Raw genomic sequence first — 16,898 nt, 5'->3', positions numbered from 1 at the left:
AAGACACAAACCTCAATGCACACACACACACACACACACACACACGCATGCACAAGCAGCAACCGCACTGATGTGATAACGTGTGAAAACGTTACATGTACATTCAATACATAACTAATGATTAATTCCAGCCCAGGATAGGACAGGTCACACACATGTGCAAGAAACCAACAGTGTAAACACTTTTACTACATTTATACAGATATAACACACTCACATTGGCATAATAATTCAACTTTAAAGCTAAATTACTTTTATCATTTTGAAGCTGAGATTGTGTGCAGGGTGTTTCACCAGACACGTTATGAAAAATGTTTATATTTTATTATTTTTACAAAGTGAACTGATATGATCTGGCTTTTATATCCTTAATATCAACTAGTGTGTAGACTTAAACTAAACACATTTAGTCTCTAAATGTTACCAACTATTTTTTCGATTTAATAGTAAAAACAGACAGACAGAGAGACAGACAGAGAGACAGACAGAGAGACAGACAGGTGTCTTACCTCTACATACTCTCCTTGGGGCTCTGTTGTTCCCTTTTGACTGAAAAGAGAAAAAACAATAATTTTTAGAATTTTTTACTTTTTTTATTTTTAAACACTAACCGGAGAGGTGATGCGATATCAACACTGTTAGTCTGAACATAATGACGCACGTCTCACTACATCACAAAATAAACATCTCAAATTACAAAAATCACCACGTAATAAACCATTGGAACCAGTGAGCTCCCTCTGATGGATGCCCTGCGAGTGTAAAAACCTTAACCTGGGGTCAGAGTAAAACCTGTTTTTAAAAGCATGTAACTAGATCTTAAAGAAAAGTTTAAAGAATAACTGATGTGTGTGTAGTAACTGGCTTTAAGTTGATTGAAATCCAAAATAAGGCTCGAAATGTTTGTTTTAGTATTCAGGTGTTGTCAGGAGTTTAACGTTCTCTCAGTTCTTTACTTGGTACATTCTTAGATCAGATATATTATATAATAAATTGTAATCTAAATACTACTAATACTTATTCAGATATTTTAAATAATACATTATGGATTAAGCACTACTGCACATACTAATACTGATCTTTCACTTATAATAGATTGTAGTTTAACTACTACTAATAATAATATCATTAAATTTATAATTGGGTGTTCAAGTCAAAGCGGGACCTTTGTTTGTACAGAATAACAGAACAGTATTGAGAGTAAACACTCCCTTTATTTATTAGGTCCCTTTATTGTCTGAAACGCTGGCCTTCCAGGAACTCCTTTAATGGACCAAACATGTGGAATTGTCTTGGCCCCCCAGCCGAGTTCCTGTAATGTGCAAGTGGTGTTGATGAATATGTGTGTTTGTATAGTACGATTTTCAAGGATGAGACATTCCACTTGCTGAATGTGAAGAGCATGGGAGCGACTCCAGTGGGTTCCAAACCACCTCGTGGTGATCGTCAATCACAGACGTACCGCCTTCTTTAAAATGTTTGCACAGTTCAGATGTTTCACTGCGGCTAAGAGTCTCATCACCGTACCGAGCTTGAATTCATCTGTAAATGTCAATCGCCTTTACGCATTCATTCACCAGAAATGTCATCACAAGTCCCGGTTTAACTTGAACACCCCTTGTAATATTATTATTATTATGATGATGATGATGATGATGATGATGATTATTATTCCTTACTTCACTGGAAAGAAAAGTGTAGCTCAGATGCAGCATTTGGAACAGCCCACATACTTTCAAAAGTCAAACCTGTCTGATTATAAGATAACACTGTCGGTGCTTCCCCCAGAAGATCTACGTAAGAAACAGCCCATGATGATGATCAACAACCCGGTGGTGTGATGAAGCCGAGCTATTGTTACCACCTTGAAGTTAACTGTAAAGCGATAAACCCTCAACACTTCACCACCCTGTCCTTGTCAGATGCCGGCTGTTACAAAACATCAATCAACACCTTGTGACCAATCAGAGTCCAGAATTCATCAGTGTTAAATTTGTTACGTAGGGTATCGTGCATCTTTTCTGCTCTGTTCCTGAGTGTTTGTAAGGCGTTCCTACCTTTCAGACTCTGGACCTGCTTTACTTTCTTCTCCTTCTTTCTCTTGAGGTTTCCTGATGGTGAAAGTGTTGTCCACCTGCAGGTCCTCAGAGAACTTCACAGGCAGACTGGTCTTCCTAGGCAGGAGAGGTTTCTCCGGGAGAGCATCTGGAGCTGGCTCTGGATCCGCTGTGGGTCTGGAGTCTTCCTTATCTGAACCTTTAACGGCCCGTTCTGTGCTCACAGCTTCGGGTTTCTCTTTGGTCTCAGTTTTCTGGGGTTCTGCGGTGTTCTCGTGCAGACTTGACAGCACTTTGGCATTGAGAGCACTGAGCAGAGGAGACTCGATCACGTCGTCTGTACATCTCATGCTCTGACTCCGGCTCAGGGTGCTACTACCCTTGGCCTTGGATTTTACTTTAAGACTCCTCTGATCCTGACTTTTAGCCTTGCTGCTCTTATCTTTCTTCTTCTGAGGGCGAGGCATGGTGCCCATGTGTGTGTACATATCACTGGAACGGGCGTAGCTTGGACAGCGAGGACGCATGTCCCCATCATCAACGGACCTCTCTTCATCTTTTACCTTCACTGTGTCGGATTTGCGGCGAAAGGAAAGGTTACTCAGACTCCCAAACCATTTAAAACCTGTTGACGAGCAAAAAAGAATACGTTATTATCCTTTAAATTCTGATGAAAATCATCTTTATATTTGAATATTATTATCACTGAACTGTGTAGTTAATATTTATAAACTGAAAGACCAGAAAGACGGCAGAGTTTGCATCAATTTGCTGCACTTGAGCTGGAAAAACCCTCTCTGTGTGCATCAGTGTACATCTTCACACTGGTGCAGCTGCAAATCACAGGTTTATATTAATACGTTATCATTTCTAAAGCAGCAGATCGATCTCAAGGACGTTTTCTCAGGGACGTTTTCTCAGGGACGTTTTCTCAGGGTCAGCTAATAAACACAATTAAACCTCTATAATTATTGATTTATAAGGAGACATTTAGGTAACGTATGGAAGGAGTCTCCAGTTTTAGTGCTTTGTAACAGTCAGAGGCAAACCTGTTTAAAAAATATATATTCATACACATTTTTTCATATTTCATACATATTTCCATAATCATCTTTTAATTCTGTAAAGCTGCTTTGCGACAATGAACATTGTTAACAGGGATATAGAAATAAAATTGAATTGAATTGAACATGTGTTCTGGGATTTGATGATCAAATAAACACTTTTGTTCCCCAAAATAAAGCTATTTAAAAAAAATTTTTTTAGATATGTCGTGATGTAATAGTAATTTATACCATCAGCTGCATACACATGACTATTACCTGATTTATGGTAGAATATAGCAAAAAATTATTCTTATTCTGTAAAAAGAGTTATTCTGGCCTTGTGTAGCTTTTTTACATTTTGATATTATATTATTTTACTAAGATAAGTTATATTTGTAATGTACTTAATTATGTTTAATTAGTTAAACCTAAACACACCTTTTTTATCATTACTGTATGTATTTTTGGTTAACTTACATATTTTACTGGTCTGTCCTTTATTTAGATATGATATGATATGATATGATATATGATATGATATGTTAATACACAAATAATTCTTTCAGTTTTTATTATTTATAAGATCATCAAAGGCACAAAGCTGCTGTAAATAAATAAGATTTATGGGATTTAGATGTACTGAGTCACACAGCAAGGACTTTTTATCCAGTTTATTTATATAAGATTTCCTGTTAGGTATATACTTAGTTTTTTTATTTTGTAAAATGAGGACACTTTTCACTTTTATGGAATCACAAAATCACTTTTATGGAATCCCTACATAGAATTCCTGGAAGCACAAAATCTAGCGTGAGTGGAGAGGAGAGGCCGCGTTATTACTCTCATTTATCCAGTTTATTTTCGGTTAATTTACTTAACTGTTTTTTCTCTTGTCTGTTGTATTTGTATGTTTATTATTCTTTTTGATATTTTAAAAGCATCAAAACCCCAAAATATGTGTACTGTGTGTATGTGTGTGTGTGTGTGTGTGTTTGGGGTGTGTCCTCTTATAGAATTGCAATATAACAATTATCATATTATTTACTAAACATTTGTCTAGACATTTTTATTATTTTGACTAAAACATTTTTTAAAAACTTTATTGACAAACAACTTTGCTTAAATAGAAGCAAAATATAAAGATATAATATATATTTATATATATATATATATATATATATATTATATTATATTATATTATATTATATTATATTATATTATATTATATTATATTATATTATATTTAAGCAGTTATATTATCCATAGACTGTGTGTACCTTTTCATTCCTTTATCATTTTGTTCAGTTCTTACGACACTCAACTTACGACACTTACAAACACCATTAACTACCAACAGATTATGATTTGTTTCTTTATTTACCCAGTCATTTTGCTTTCGCCCACACACACACACCGACCCGCGACTGGAGGAGCTGCTGACCTTCAGTTAGTGAGCGACAGTTAGTGTTACTTAGTGTTATTATTACCGGTACTATGTGGCCAAAAGGTGAAGAGATTAAACCATAGCGGTGGTGGACAGTCCTTGATCAGGGGTTAGAGAGCGATCTGGCCTTGTGTTTGAAGGTAGTTAGCTTTGTAGCTAAGCGTTAGCCGTGACCAGAACAACACGGACGGTTCAGGGGCGAATCGGAACGACTTAGAGGAACGACTAGGGAGACAGCATGTTGTTTAAGACGACATAACGTTATCAGACGTCTGCTCGCTCCTCAGTACAGGTCCTTAGTGGAATTAACCACTGGACAACATATAGTTAAACATCATAGTGCTGTTACCGTGTATTATCAGCATTCTGGAACGATTCTCATCCAATCAGATTACTCAGGCAAAACAAACTGTTGTATGATACATTATATTATTATAATCCAACTATTTCAAGCTTGATAAAGTACTTGTTTCTTGAAATAGAGTAAATAATAATAATAATAATAATAATAATAATAATTAAATATAATGCTTATTTTAATCTTAGAATAAAATCTGCAAGATAAGTTTGAGTTACTACAGGAAATTAAATTAAATGAGTGTGTTTATGAAATAAGTAAGTGTGTGTGTGTGTGTGTGTGTGTGTGTGTGGAGGTAAATCTGGGTTCTTCACTTGGTCACTGAACAAATGATGTTTCTCACTGGTCTTCCCCCTGAACTCTCGTCTCCTTCCTGATCCACACTGCTGTACGGTTGTAAAGTGTATAATGAGTCCACGAGTAAATGAGTCTGTGTGTCCACGTGTGTCCTGTGGTCAGAACACCGGACTTGTGTCATATGGAAGTTCATGATCGTGTGCTTTCCTGCTGCTTTATCACATCTTACACAGAAAAGCATGATTTCGTCATCAGGGTCATTTAATAACTGTTTTATAAATCATTTAATCCCACAGATTAATCATCTCCAGCCCTGCCGTGGCACAGAAACACAACAACGGTCCAGTGTAAAGCTCAAGAGATGTAGCTTTGCAAACTGTAAGTGTTTGATTCAGAAGTTCAGATGTTTTTTGGTTAAACCTTAAGTAAACACTGTCTCTACTCACAGCAACATGAAACGATAGTAAACAATCTTCTCTCTCTGTGGTGCATCATTTAAGCTTCACAGGAAATCAGAATAAAGTTCACAGGGGTTTATTAGTCTACATTTGATACAGTCGACCACAGAGCGAAAATACACACACACACACACACACACACACACACACACACACACAGAGGTAGTAATAAAATACTCACTCAGTTTGTGCTTCAGCATGTTGTCCGTATTCCAGGGTGTGGATGTTTATTTTCTTTCCTAGAGAGTTCTGAATAACCTGCTTCCTTCTCGAGTCTGTGTGTGTGTGTGTGTGTGTGTGTGTGTGTGTGTGTGTGTGTGTGTGTGTGTGTGTGTGTGTGCGTATGTGTATGTGTGCGTGTGTGTGGACAGAAGGGCTGGTGCAGTATACAAAGTGACAGTGTAACACTTCCTGTGTTGTACTGCACAGATATGAACCGCCCTGGGTTTGTGGTCGAGCTCGTCTGAACCTCGCTCTTATGTGAGAGGGACGAAAGAGACAGAGTCAGAAATGATTTTGAGCTACAGTGGTGTTTTCCACTTGTCTCCAACTGTCTCCACTTGTCCCCATTTGTCCCTGTCTGTCTTTACATATCTCCAACTCTCTCCAACTGTCTCCACTTGTTCCCACATATCCCCATATTTTGCTACATACTGTATCTCCACCTTTCTCCACCTGTCTCTATCTGTCCCCACCTTTCTCTATCTGTCTCCACATATCTCCATCTGTACCCACATATTTCCATATTTGCCACATACTGTATCTTCACCTCTCTCCATCTGTCTCCATCTGTCCCTACCTGTCTCCACATATCTCCACCTGTCTCCATCTGTCTCCACCTGTCCCCACCTGTCTCCATCTGTCTCCACATATCTCCATCTGTACCCACATATTTCCATATTTGCCACATACTGTATCTTCACCTCTCTCCATCTGTCTCCGCGTATCTCCACCTGTCTCTATCTGTCCCCACCTGTCTCCACATATCTCCATTTGTCCCCACCTGTCTCCACTTATCTCCATATTTTGACATATACTGTTCAGTATCTCCACCTGTCTCCATTTGTCTCTATATATCTCCACACTGTAAACCCTAATACTTAAAGTAATTAAACGTATTGAGAACTGTTAACTTAAATAATTACAATTAGTTCCAATTAATAGACCTCAATAATAATTATTTAAAACTTTTCGATATTTATGAGTTTGTAGAAATGACATTTTTCAAGTTAGCTGAACAAACTTGATATTTAAAGTATCTGAAAGTACTTAAGTAACAGTAACTGTCACCTTAAAGTTCCACAAACCTAAAATCTTTCAGACTAGTGATTTTGTGTCTGACGTCAGCAGGGTAACAGGGCGCTGGTGGCTCAGTGGTGGGTGTTTCGTCTGCCATGTGAAAGGCCCGGGTTCGATTCCCAACAACTGGATAAAGTGTCCGTCCCGAGCCCAGATAAAACGGGAGGCTTGTGTCAGGAAGGGCATCGAGTGTAAAACCTGTGCCAAGCTTGTGTGTGCACCGGATTGTCTGCTGTAGCGACCCACTGCAGCCGAAAGACCAACAACAATTTATTTGATTTGCAACAACTAAAAAAAATGATAATTGCTATTAAATAGTGTGTAAGGCTACTGAATAATGCGAGTAAAGAACAATTAATATGAATGAGTGCAATAAACTCAAAAACACATAGCTCTGTTTACTTAAAACTGGAAACATCATGACTTTTTTTGATGTCAATTTGTTTTGCCACCTTATTCGGGTTTACAGTGAAGATGTGTGCCAAATAAACATGTCTCTGAGTCAGAGAACAGGAAGTTGTGTCATGTGCACACTTTATGATTGCACACAGACGACACATAAAAAAAAAGCAAAATAAATAAATAAATAAATAACATGTTAAGAGAAATTGACAAACAATGCACGTCAGATGGTTATAGTGAACAAAGTCAAAATGATATCTGTGCAGGAGAAACGCACCCCTTTTAGTGCTATAAAGATACGACTGAACTTCCTACAGCCCCAAAACATGTAACTTTATATCTGCCCGAAACCTCTTTCACATCCTCCAAGCAGCTTTTGCATCCTCTTAGCTCTGAGGATTAGTTCATATGAAGCATGTGAAGACATTATTATGGTGTCAAATATGTTTATTATAACTTTTTAGGGTCAAACATTTTGTAGGGTTAAAAAAAAAAAGGAATAACGCACAGCTTTCACTCGGGACGTTTTGGACGTTTAGATACTGTGCATTTGTAATATTTGAGTACTAACTTGTACAGGAAGAGAAGAATGATTCAAAGAAGTTGCACCTCACTTCCTCTTTATAGATCTGTTCTGACCTGGGTGTGACTTCCTGCAGGAAGCTGTGTATGTGTGACAGAGAGAGAGAGAGAGAGAGAGGGAGAGAGAGAGAGAGAGAGAGAGAGATGGAGAGAGAGATGGAGAGAGAGATGGAGAGAGAGAGAGAGAGAGAGAGATGGAGAGAGAGAGAGAGAGAGAGAGATGGAGAGAGAGAGAGAGAGATGGAGAGAGAGATGAGAGAGAGATGGAGAGAGAGAGAGAGAGAGAGATGGAGAGAGAGAGAGAGAGATGGAGAGAGAGCATTTATGCAAAAAACCACACCCGCTTCTTAATAAAACTATCAGAGTTTCATCTTCACACAAAAAAACAGTAACTGCTGATCTTTGATAATTTTTATGAACTACTCGGTTCATTGTTATTATATGATGTAATACACAGCACACATGTCGCAAGTTTTATTGCATTTTGTTCTAGTTCTTATTAGTAACAGATTGAATATAGTTATAGTGATATATAGTTATGATGTAATTACTTTTACTGTATATCTAAGCTAAAGTCATCTAAAAATGATTAAACACTCAGAATTAAATGAAATATGACATTATACTGTACAATAACAGGACAGACAGGATGGTAACAGCAACAAATGATGAGGATAGGATGAAAAGGGAAGTACGGCCGTGTGGGATTGTCTGCAGGTAAATAACAAATAAATAACAGTAAGGGTTTGTTCATGTTTATAGAGAACAGGAAGTTCCACTCCGTCCTAAACCGCATCCGAGTCGGATTACTGAAAACTGGAAGTGGTCTGGTTACTGTAAAGATTGATTTTTTTCTCAAGGTGCATGTTTAAGGGAGTTTACTCATAAGTGAAACGACAGAGCGTGAAATATCAACAACCACAATTGAAACAACTAACAACAATTAGATTATATTTTATGATCCTTATGGCAGCCGTCCTTTTATTCCCAGACTCCTTCTTCAGGCTTGTGGCACAGCTTTACAGATCCAGTTGTTCAAAATGTGTGTGTGTGTGTGTGTGAGGGAGAGAATGGTTACCTTTGCAGTTAATAGAAATGAGATTTAAACATGCTTCTGCGTCGACCAAAAAGTCCAATTAAATTAACCCCAGGTTTCGTATTCCTCCTGATATATTTCATCATTGTTGTCGGTTTTACCGCTTTATAGTGTCTACAGGGTCGTGGGCGGCCTGGAGCCTGTCTCAGGAGAGATTTAGGGCACAAGGCGAAGATAGAGTGCTAATCCATCGCAGGACACACACACACACACACACACCTTACGGGCAATTTGTGAACACCAGTTAACCTAATCTGCAGGTCTTTGGACTGTAAGAGGAAACCGAGATACCCGGCGGAAAACCCACCAAGCACGGGGACTGGACATGCAAACTCCACACACACAGAGGCGGGAATCGAACCTGGCTGGGAATCGTATCCGGACCCTGGAGATGCCAGGCGACAGTGCTACCACTAATCCACCGTGGCCTCCTGATGATATTTGACGATTTAAATGTTGAGATCCAGAAACTCTGACTTTCACTCTGTCCTCAGACGGATAAATAAAAGCTTATTTTTAGGAGAATTTTGGTGCGACTTGTCCTCACTCATATGGAGGCAGTGTACAATATGATGTTATATAACCATGGGTAAATGCGTACACAAACGGGTTTTTTTTCCCACACGGGGTTCTGTACGTCTACAGTATCCTCCTCCAGCATGGTTTTTACTTAGCAATAGAAAAATGCTGAACAAATATATCTTTCAGACAACAACCCTTGACTCTGGGTTTAGAGTTAAATATGGATCTTATGCAAATGGTAGAAAAGGAAATGGAAACTGACTATCACAAAAAAAAAGTGCCTTGTAAGTATCGGAAAAAGTGTTGTGGTGGCAGATTGAACTCACGTTGGGCTTGTTGGCTTGTCACCCTTGTACAGTGTGTGAATACTCAAAACACCCCGACTGTGCGCTGGGTTGCAGGTTAGATCAAGAGAGAAACACCTCTCGGCTGCTGTTAGCTTCAACATGACATAGCGGGGAAACATGTAAAACATCTGGGTTTTTGCAGGGTCGTGAGTTACAGTATGTCAAGGCGAGGTTGCGCAAACAGATAAGGAGCAGCGCACAGTATTTTTAGCTGCTGCTGCTCAGTCATGTCACACAGACGTGTGTACACATTCCTCATCTCTGTACCACACCGTGTGGTGGATATCTCAGGGTCCGTCTCTATGGATGTTCCCATCAACCAAGTGGACAAAACAAGGAGACAAACGTTGTTATTAATCAGTCTGTAGACACAGTGTGGTGGATCAATCAATCACACAGACATCAATCACTCCGCTGAAGTGCATGTACATGTAGGTAGATTGTCATCTGAGGAGCACAAATTAATACTAGGGCCGTTCAAGTTAAACCGGGACTCGTGATGACATTTATGTCGTAAAAATGATTGACATTTGAAGAAGACGTCCTGCGCGGTACGGTGATGAGACTCTTAGTCTCAGTAAAACATTAGAACGCTGCAAATGTTTTAAAGAAGGTCGCAAGTCTGTGAATGACGATCTCACCCGAGCTGGCTCGGAGCCAACTGCAGGCGTGAACATTCGGCGAGTGGAACGCCCGATGCTTAAAAAACAGACGCATCTGTGTGTGTGTGTGTGTGTGTGTGAACTGTACATACACTCATTCACCAACACCACTTACACATTACAGGAACTCGGCTGGGACTTAGTGAGACATCCCACCTACAGTCCTGACCTGATGTTTGGGTCATTAAAGGAGTTCCTGGGAGGCCGGCGTTCCAGACATGAATCAGACAGACAGTCCGATCATTTCAAACTTTCCACCTTGATGGTGTGCAAGCACTGGTGAAACACTGGGAGAAGTGCACTAGTGCAGCAGGGGATTATATAGAGTCATTAAGGGAGGTTTTTTTTTAAAAGGAGTTTTTACTCTAAAAGTCATTCCATGATATTAGTGTTGCAAGCTCAGGTGACGTCACTCTGTGGGTCATTACTTCCTCCTCACTGTGGCGGTGCAAATATCAACACTAACGCCTTTTTACAAGCACTTAGTGGAGCCTGAATAACTTACAGTAAATGTGTGACTTTAATTCACTTTTCAGTAACTCGTCCATTTTTTTTTTCCTCCTGCAAGGTCACATTTTGTGGATGTGTCTAAATTGGAGAGTTAATTAAATCAGTTTGCTTTAGTGTAAAAAAGCAATAGTTCAGAATCAATCAATCAGAGGAAAGAGAGGGAGTGAAAGAGGAGCAAAGAGACAGGATTAGAGGAATATTCTGCACCTGGAGCTTCGGCTAGCGCTAAACCTCTCCCAGCTCGGCTCCATTAATACGGCGTTACTTTATTCCACCTGATAATGATTTCTATAAATAATATGTGGATATGTTTTTTTTTTTTGTGGGTTTAAACATCACAGTTTTACTGACGGTACAGTGAGATGGCCACGGTGGCTTAGCGGTTGCACCTCCAGGGTCCGGGTTCTATTCCCGCCATGGGTTCCGGGTCCCATGTTCGGTGCGTTCCCTCCTTGTGCTCCGGTTTCCTCCAACAGTCCAAAGACAGAAAGATTAGGCTAACTGGAGTTTTGCCTGTAGTCTACCACAGTTACAATGCTCACCACTAGTTGGACTACTGAGCTTCCTAGAAGGACTCATGGACAGCGAGATGATCAACCCATCGAGTCACTCTTATGTGTGTGTTAAAGTCATTATAAAGGAGATCTGCCGCTTGTCGTGTGCTTTACTGTGACAGTGATGGATGCTGAGCAGGTGTAGATAGCAGTGAAGCACAGAGACGTGATGTGGAACGGCAGTGTGAAACTGTACATCCCCAAATGTAAAACAGTGAGACAAACACACCGAGACAAAGGTCTTCTTCTGGACTGCTGGAAGAAATGACACTCTTCTATACGGCCACTAGATGGCGCATTAACACTGACTGTATCATGGAAGCATTTCTCAATTCACTATTATTCAGTACATTTCTTATGAATATTCTTATAAAGGCTGTGTAGATGTTACAGAATGTTACTGTTTATCATCACAACCTCACAGGCGCAGGATTAATCCAGACCAGGAGGTCACGTGATGTCAAGGGTGTCTGGTCTAGTAGAACTGATATGAGCTCAATACAGTGTGATGTTTGAGTGTGACTCTGATATGACTGTGATGACACACACACACACACACACACACACACACAAAGCGTTGTGGTCTGAACCCTGTCATCTCGCTCTGATGTCTTGTCAGAAAAACACTGAGAGGCTGAGGACCGAAACCGGGCATTTTTTTAACAGCAGCTGAGACAGTAGTGCAGGTTTACATTAACGTGTTTCCATAGTAACAGCTCAACATGAAGAGATTAAAGATAAGTAACATGGTGAAGTTTCTATAACAAGAGAAAATATTTTTGTTACGTAAGGAAGGAGTCTCCAGTGTCAGCGCTCTATAACAGGGTTTGGTAAGGTTTTGAAGCCTTTTCAGGACAGAGGAGATAAATAGACAGAAACATATACATTATTACATACAACTATACAGTGCAGGTACTAAGCAACGAAATGCAGTTATTAGAAATGTAAACAGTAGTTTATATACATTATGCAGCTTACAGTATAACATGTGGGTTAAATAAGTATATAGTGTCAGTCAAAAAATATATACACACTTCAACAGTTGTTATCTACGCCCTTTTTTAAACCTCAAATTGCCAAATTCATTGGTAGCAGTGTGTAGTAGCTCAATGTGTTTCCCTTTCGAAGATGTCAATAGTCACACCATTATTGATGCTGTCATGTGATCGTCATATATATGTATACAGTTAAACCTTGGATTGCAGGCATAAATTGTTCTGGAATCGTGCTTGTATATCAGAGCACTCATATATCAAAGCAAATTTCCCCCATGAGAAGAATTGGAAATTCCAACAACTTGTTCCACAACCCAAAAATAATTAATACAAAGCGTATACATTCTACAGTACTCGTATTTCGAGACCTTGCTTGTGTAACAAGTTAAAGTGTATTATAAAATTTTGCTTGCAAAACACTTGCAGACCAACGTTCCATAGTATGTACGTATATATACGGTGGAACCTTATATACTCTATACATTATATAAGTATAATTGATAAAATGATCTGTGTTTTTTTGAGTGTGAACAGTTAAAGTGAGAGTTAATACATAATTGATGTTGTGTTTTTTCTCTGTGAAATGACATGAACCTGCAGAACGATGGCTACGTTTAGCTCGTCTCGTCTCGTCTTGTCTCATCTCGGCCTGGATGTGACCGAGGTGGAAGATTCGACTGCGACCCTGACGAGACATCACAAACTCCCTCCACGCCCACTCACACAAATGACACTGGAAATGTCTTCTGTCAATACATATTCTGTGGATGTTTCACTGTATTTGATAACGCATGATAATCTGAGATAATATCAGAGCTGCTGTTCCAGAGAATTAATCAACACAGAATGCAGAATTCTGCAGTGTTTTTATGCATACATGAACATTTAAACAGAAGCAGTAACAGCAAGCCGTATGTCTGCCATACACCAGATGTGAACACACACACACACACACACACACACACACACACACACACACACACACACCAGAGCCTCAGGCCTTGCAGCTAATCCAACACCAATTAAACACATCCTGGCTTGCTGTAGTGACCGCGCTAATTCCCACAGCACACAATTAATCCAGCATTAACGAGGTCTGATTAGTGCAGAGATTGGACAGAGCAGCATGGCTTGATGCACTGATGCCTCTGCCAGGGGGGGAGCGCATACTTTCGTCCATATAGTGTATATGTTAATGATCAGATTATGATCAGGAAATGGTGAATGTGTTAGTAAAGAGTTTAAACACACACAACCGTGTTTGAGTGTGTGGAGAGCGGCTTGTGTCATGAACGCTGATGAGCAGCTGGGTCTGCGTGTGAGACGCACTCGTCTGGACAGAGAGACACTTGTCCTGCACTCAGACGTCGCAATGAAGGTCTGTGTGGGAGTCGGGCCACGAGTGCTCCACTCAGACAGAACGATGATGATGATGGTGGTGATGATGATGCAGTGGAGAGGAGTGATTGGTGTATGGAGTGTGTGTGTGTGTGTGTGTCTGTACACCTGTCTGTCTTGGTGTTACTTCATGCACATGTTTATTCTGGTGTAAAGCCGGAAATAAAGTCAAGACACATATAAATATGAAAGCAAAATAGTCGGATTAATAATTCACACACGCATGCGTATCCAAATTCACATGCACAAAAAATATATATTCACTACAAAACAACTCACTTGCACAAAATATATATACAGTCATAATATACGTTTCACAAATACAAAACACAATTCACAGATGTACAACTGTGTCAAGATTTTTAGAATCTTTAAAATTCACGAGTGTATCATGGACTGGGTCTTTCGTGTGTGAATCGCCCTGGATTTGTGTGTGTGTGTGTATTTTTAAGACTTTGCTGGCAGCAACATGTGTCGCTCGTGCTCTTTAGCCAATCAGATGCGACCTCACCATTCGACCAATCACAGCCCTCCAGGACGCAGCACTCAAGTAGCTCAGCTTTACACACCTTTTACACAATCTGAGTTAAATACAACGGAAATGAAGTTTTACCGACTCAAACCAAGAACAGGATGCACGTGTAAGTTATTACTGTATTTCAAAATGTTTCATTAATGAACTTCGTCAAAAATAACACAGCTAACTAGTTTATCATATTTATAAACACTTTACATGTTTGTCACAGTTTTTAATTTCCAGATGAAACTATGCAAACACTCAGCGTAGTAACAATAGCATGTGACTGATTATTGTCTTTACAATTTGAGTGGTGAATTTCGGTGTGTGTGTGTGTGTGTGTGTGTGTGTGTGTGTGTCTGTGAAGGCTTTAAAACAAGAAGCGCATGCGTGATACATAATACTCGGTACTCGTAAACCAAAACTTGTTCGTTTTCCAAGTCAAAATTTATTAAAAATCTTTGCTCGAAATGTGTTCGTGCAGTTGTAGTTCACCTCTCACACAGCGGAGGGCGCTAAACATTCCCACACTGCTGCTTTAATCTTGCATTTTAAGCCAAAATAAAAACGATTCTCAGAAACTGGTGCTTGTATTTGACTTGTATTGGTTAACTATGCAATTTCAACACACATGAAATTCACATATCTCACATTATGCAATACAGTGGCACCTCGGCGGCATCCGAACGCACCACCTTAAGAATTTTCACTGGAAGAACGAAAATTTTGCATCAGCATGTAAAGCATTTTTGGCATATGAGCGACCGAATTGAGCAGCGGTTAAGTTGTGCGTACGTCTGGGAGACGATCAGAAAGCCAGGTGAAGTGAGTTCGCATTTTTTTTGTGGGTTTTTTTTTGTGTGAGATTTATAGCACCATGGGTCCTGAGAACGTTATCAAGGACGGTAGCAGGAAGAAAAGGGAGACGCTTTAGGTTTGGTTTTTAAAGCAGCCGGTGCCCAGAGGAATCATAAATTAAGGTTAAGCAAGGTTTACTATCTTTTATATTTTACTTTATTTACATGTCTTTTCTAAATGTTTTGGTTGTTTCTATATGCAAAAATATGATTATAATATAGGAAATTGATGATATTGATAATATGGCCGGAACAGGTCATCTGCAATTACATTATTTTCTATGTAAAAATTCAGATTGCCTTATTATCTCCAGAACGGATTAAATTTGTATGTACCAGTGTATCATGTTATACAGGGTAGGGCTCTGAACAGTTACTGATTAAAAGGTTGTGGGATCAAATCTTATCAAGATAAATTTGGTTCAAAGATCATTCCATTTCCTGTTCAAAATCAAATAATCATAATTACACACATGCTACAGATAAAGTAAATAGAATCGAGACTCAAAATGTGAAATGCCGTAATGTTACTCTAACACACACATCCCTAACTAAAAACTAGAACAGACACATCCCCTGGTGTTTATTAATCAGGTGTAATTACACAGACAGCCACACGATGGTGCTACATGCCACAGCTCTGCTGCTGTTTCTCTCTCACATTCCATACAGAGCTGCAGAGAGGAGCCTGATGTATTTCTGTCTCATTTTATCTGTTTTCTTCTTATTTGTCCTCCATATCTGCGCTCTCTCACATTTAATGACGCAGTTCACCTTCTATCTCCCAGCGATACCATCAACCACCGAAATACCAAACCGTCAGCCCCGGCCTCCTCCAGCCTTCACGGATGCGAAGAGGTTGTCCGTAATACTTTCTTCCTTTTAAATGAATATTATGTCACAAAAGAATACTCAGGACTGTCATGGAGCAAATCGTAATGGATTAAGAGTACAGAAGAATGGACCAGAACCATGATACACATCAGAACAGAACCCAGAGCTGTGCTTTCACGAGACAGAACACTACAGTGAGGGGTTTTATTTGCTGACCCCTTTTTATCCTGTAAGCCTTAAGGGTTTTAAAAATGCAAATAAAATCTGAGTAACACGTGAGCAGGTGGGCAATCACAGTAATCACAGTCACCTGTCACCTCTCAGTGGATCCAGAACAGTGTAGAAACAGGGTGTGAAGTTCTTTAACCTAAAGAGATTTAATATTGAACAGTGTGTAACTGACAGATACAGAGGCCACACCTCCTTCAATGTGATTGACAGATATAGAGGTCACACCTTCTTCAGTGTGACTGGCAGATATAAGGCCATGCCTCCTTCAGTGTGATTGATAGATATAGAGGCCACACCTCCTTAAATGTGATTGACAGATACAGAGGCCACACCTTCATAAATGTGATTGACAGATACAGAGGCCACACCTCCTTTAGTGTGATTGACAGATATAGGGGCCACACCTTCTTCAGTGTGACTGGCAGATATTCG

General features: G+C 39.6%; 1 protein-coding gene across 1 annotated transcript in view; it reads right to left on the bottom strand.

Moving 5' to 3' along the window:
* Nucleotides 1–6,021, bottom strand: part of sh2d3ca (SH2 domain containing 3Ca) — a 45,946-nt gene extending 39,925 nt beyond the window's left edge. The window contains exons 1-3 of the mRNA XM_053515920.1: nt 5,842–6,021; nt 2,058–2,682; nt 510–549 (exon numbers count right to left, since the gene is read on the bottom strand). Coding sequence (XP_053371895.1) covers nt 510–549; nt 2,058–2,682; nt 5,842–5,860 — 684 coding nt within the window. The 5' untranslated portion in view covers nt 5,861–6,021. The remainder of the gene's footprint in view (nt 1–509; nt 550–2,057; nt 2,683–5,841) is intronic.
* Nucleotides 6,022–16,898: the final 10,877 nt, after the last annotated feature.

The sequence above is a fragment of the Clarias gariepinus genome, chromosome 17 (assembly GCF_024256425.1).
Source record: "Clarias gariepinus isolate MV-2021 ecotype Netherlands chromosome 17, CGAR_prim_01v2, whole genome shotgun sequence".
Taxonomy (NCBI): Eukaryota; Metazoa; Chordata; class Actinopteri; order Siluriformes; family Clariidae; genus Clarias; species Clarias gariepinus.
Note: the sequence above shows the minus strand (reverse complement) of the source record. Positions and strands in the feature narration are given on the sequence as shown.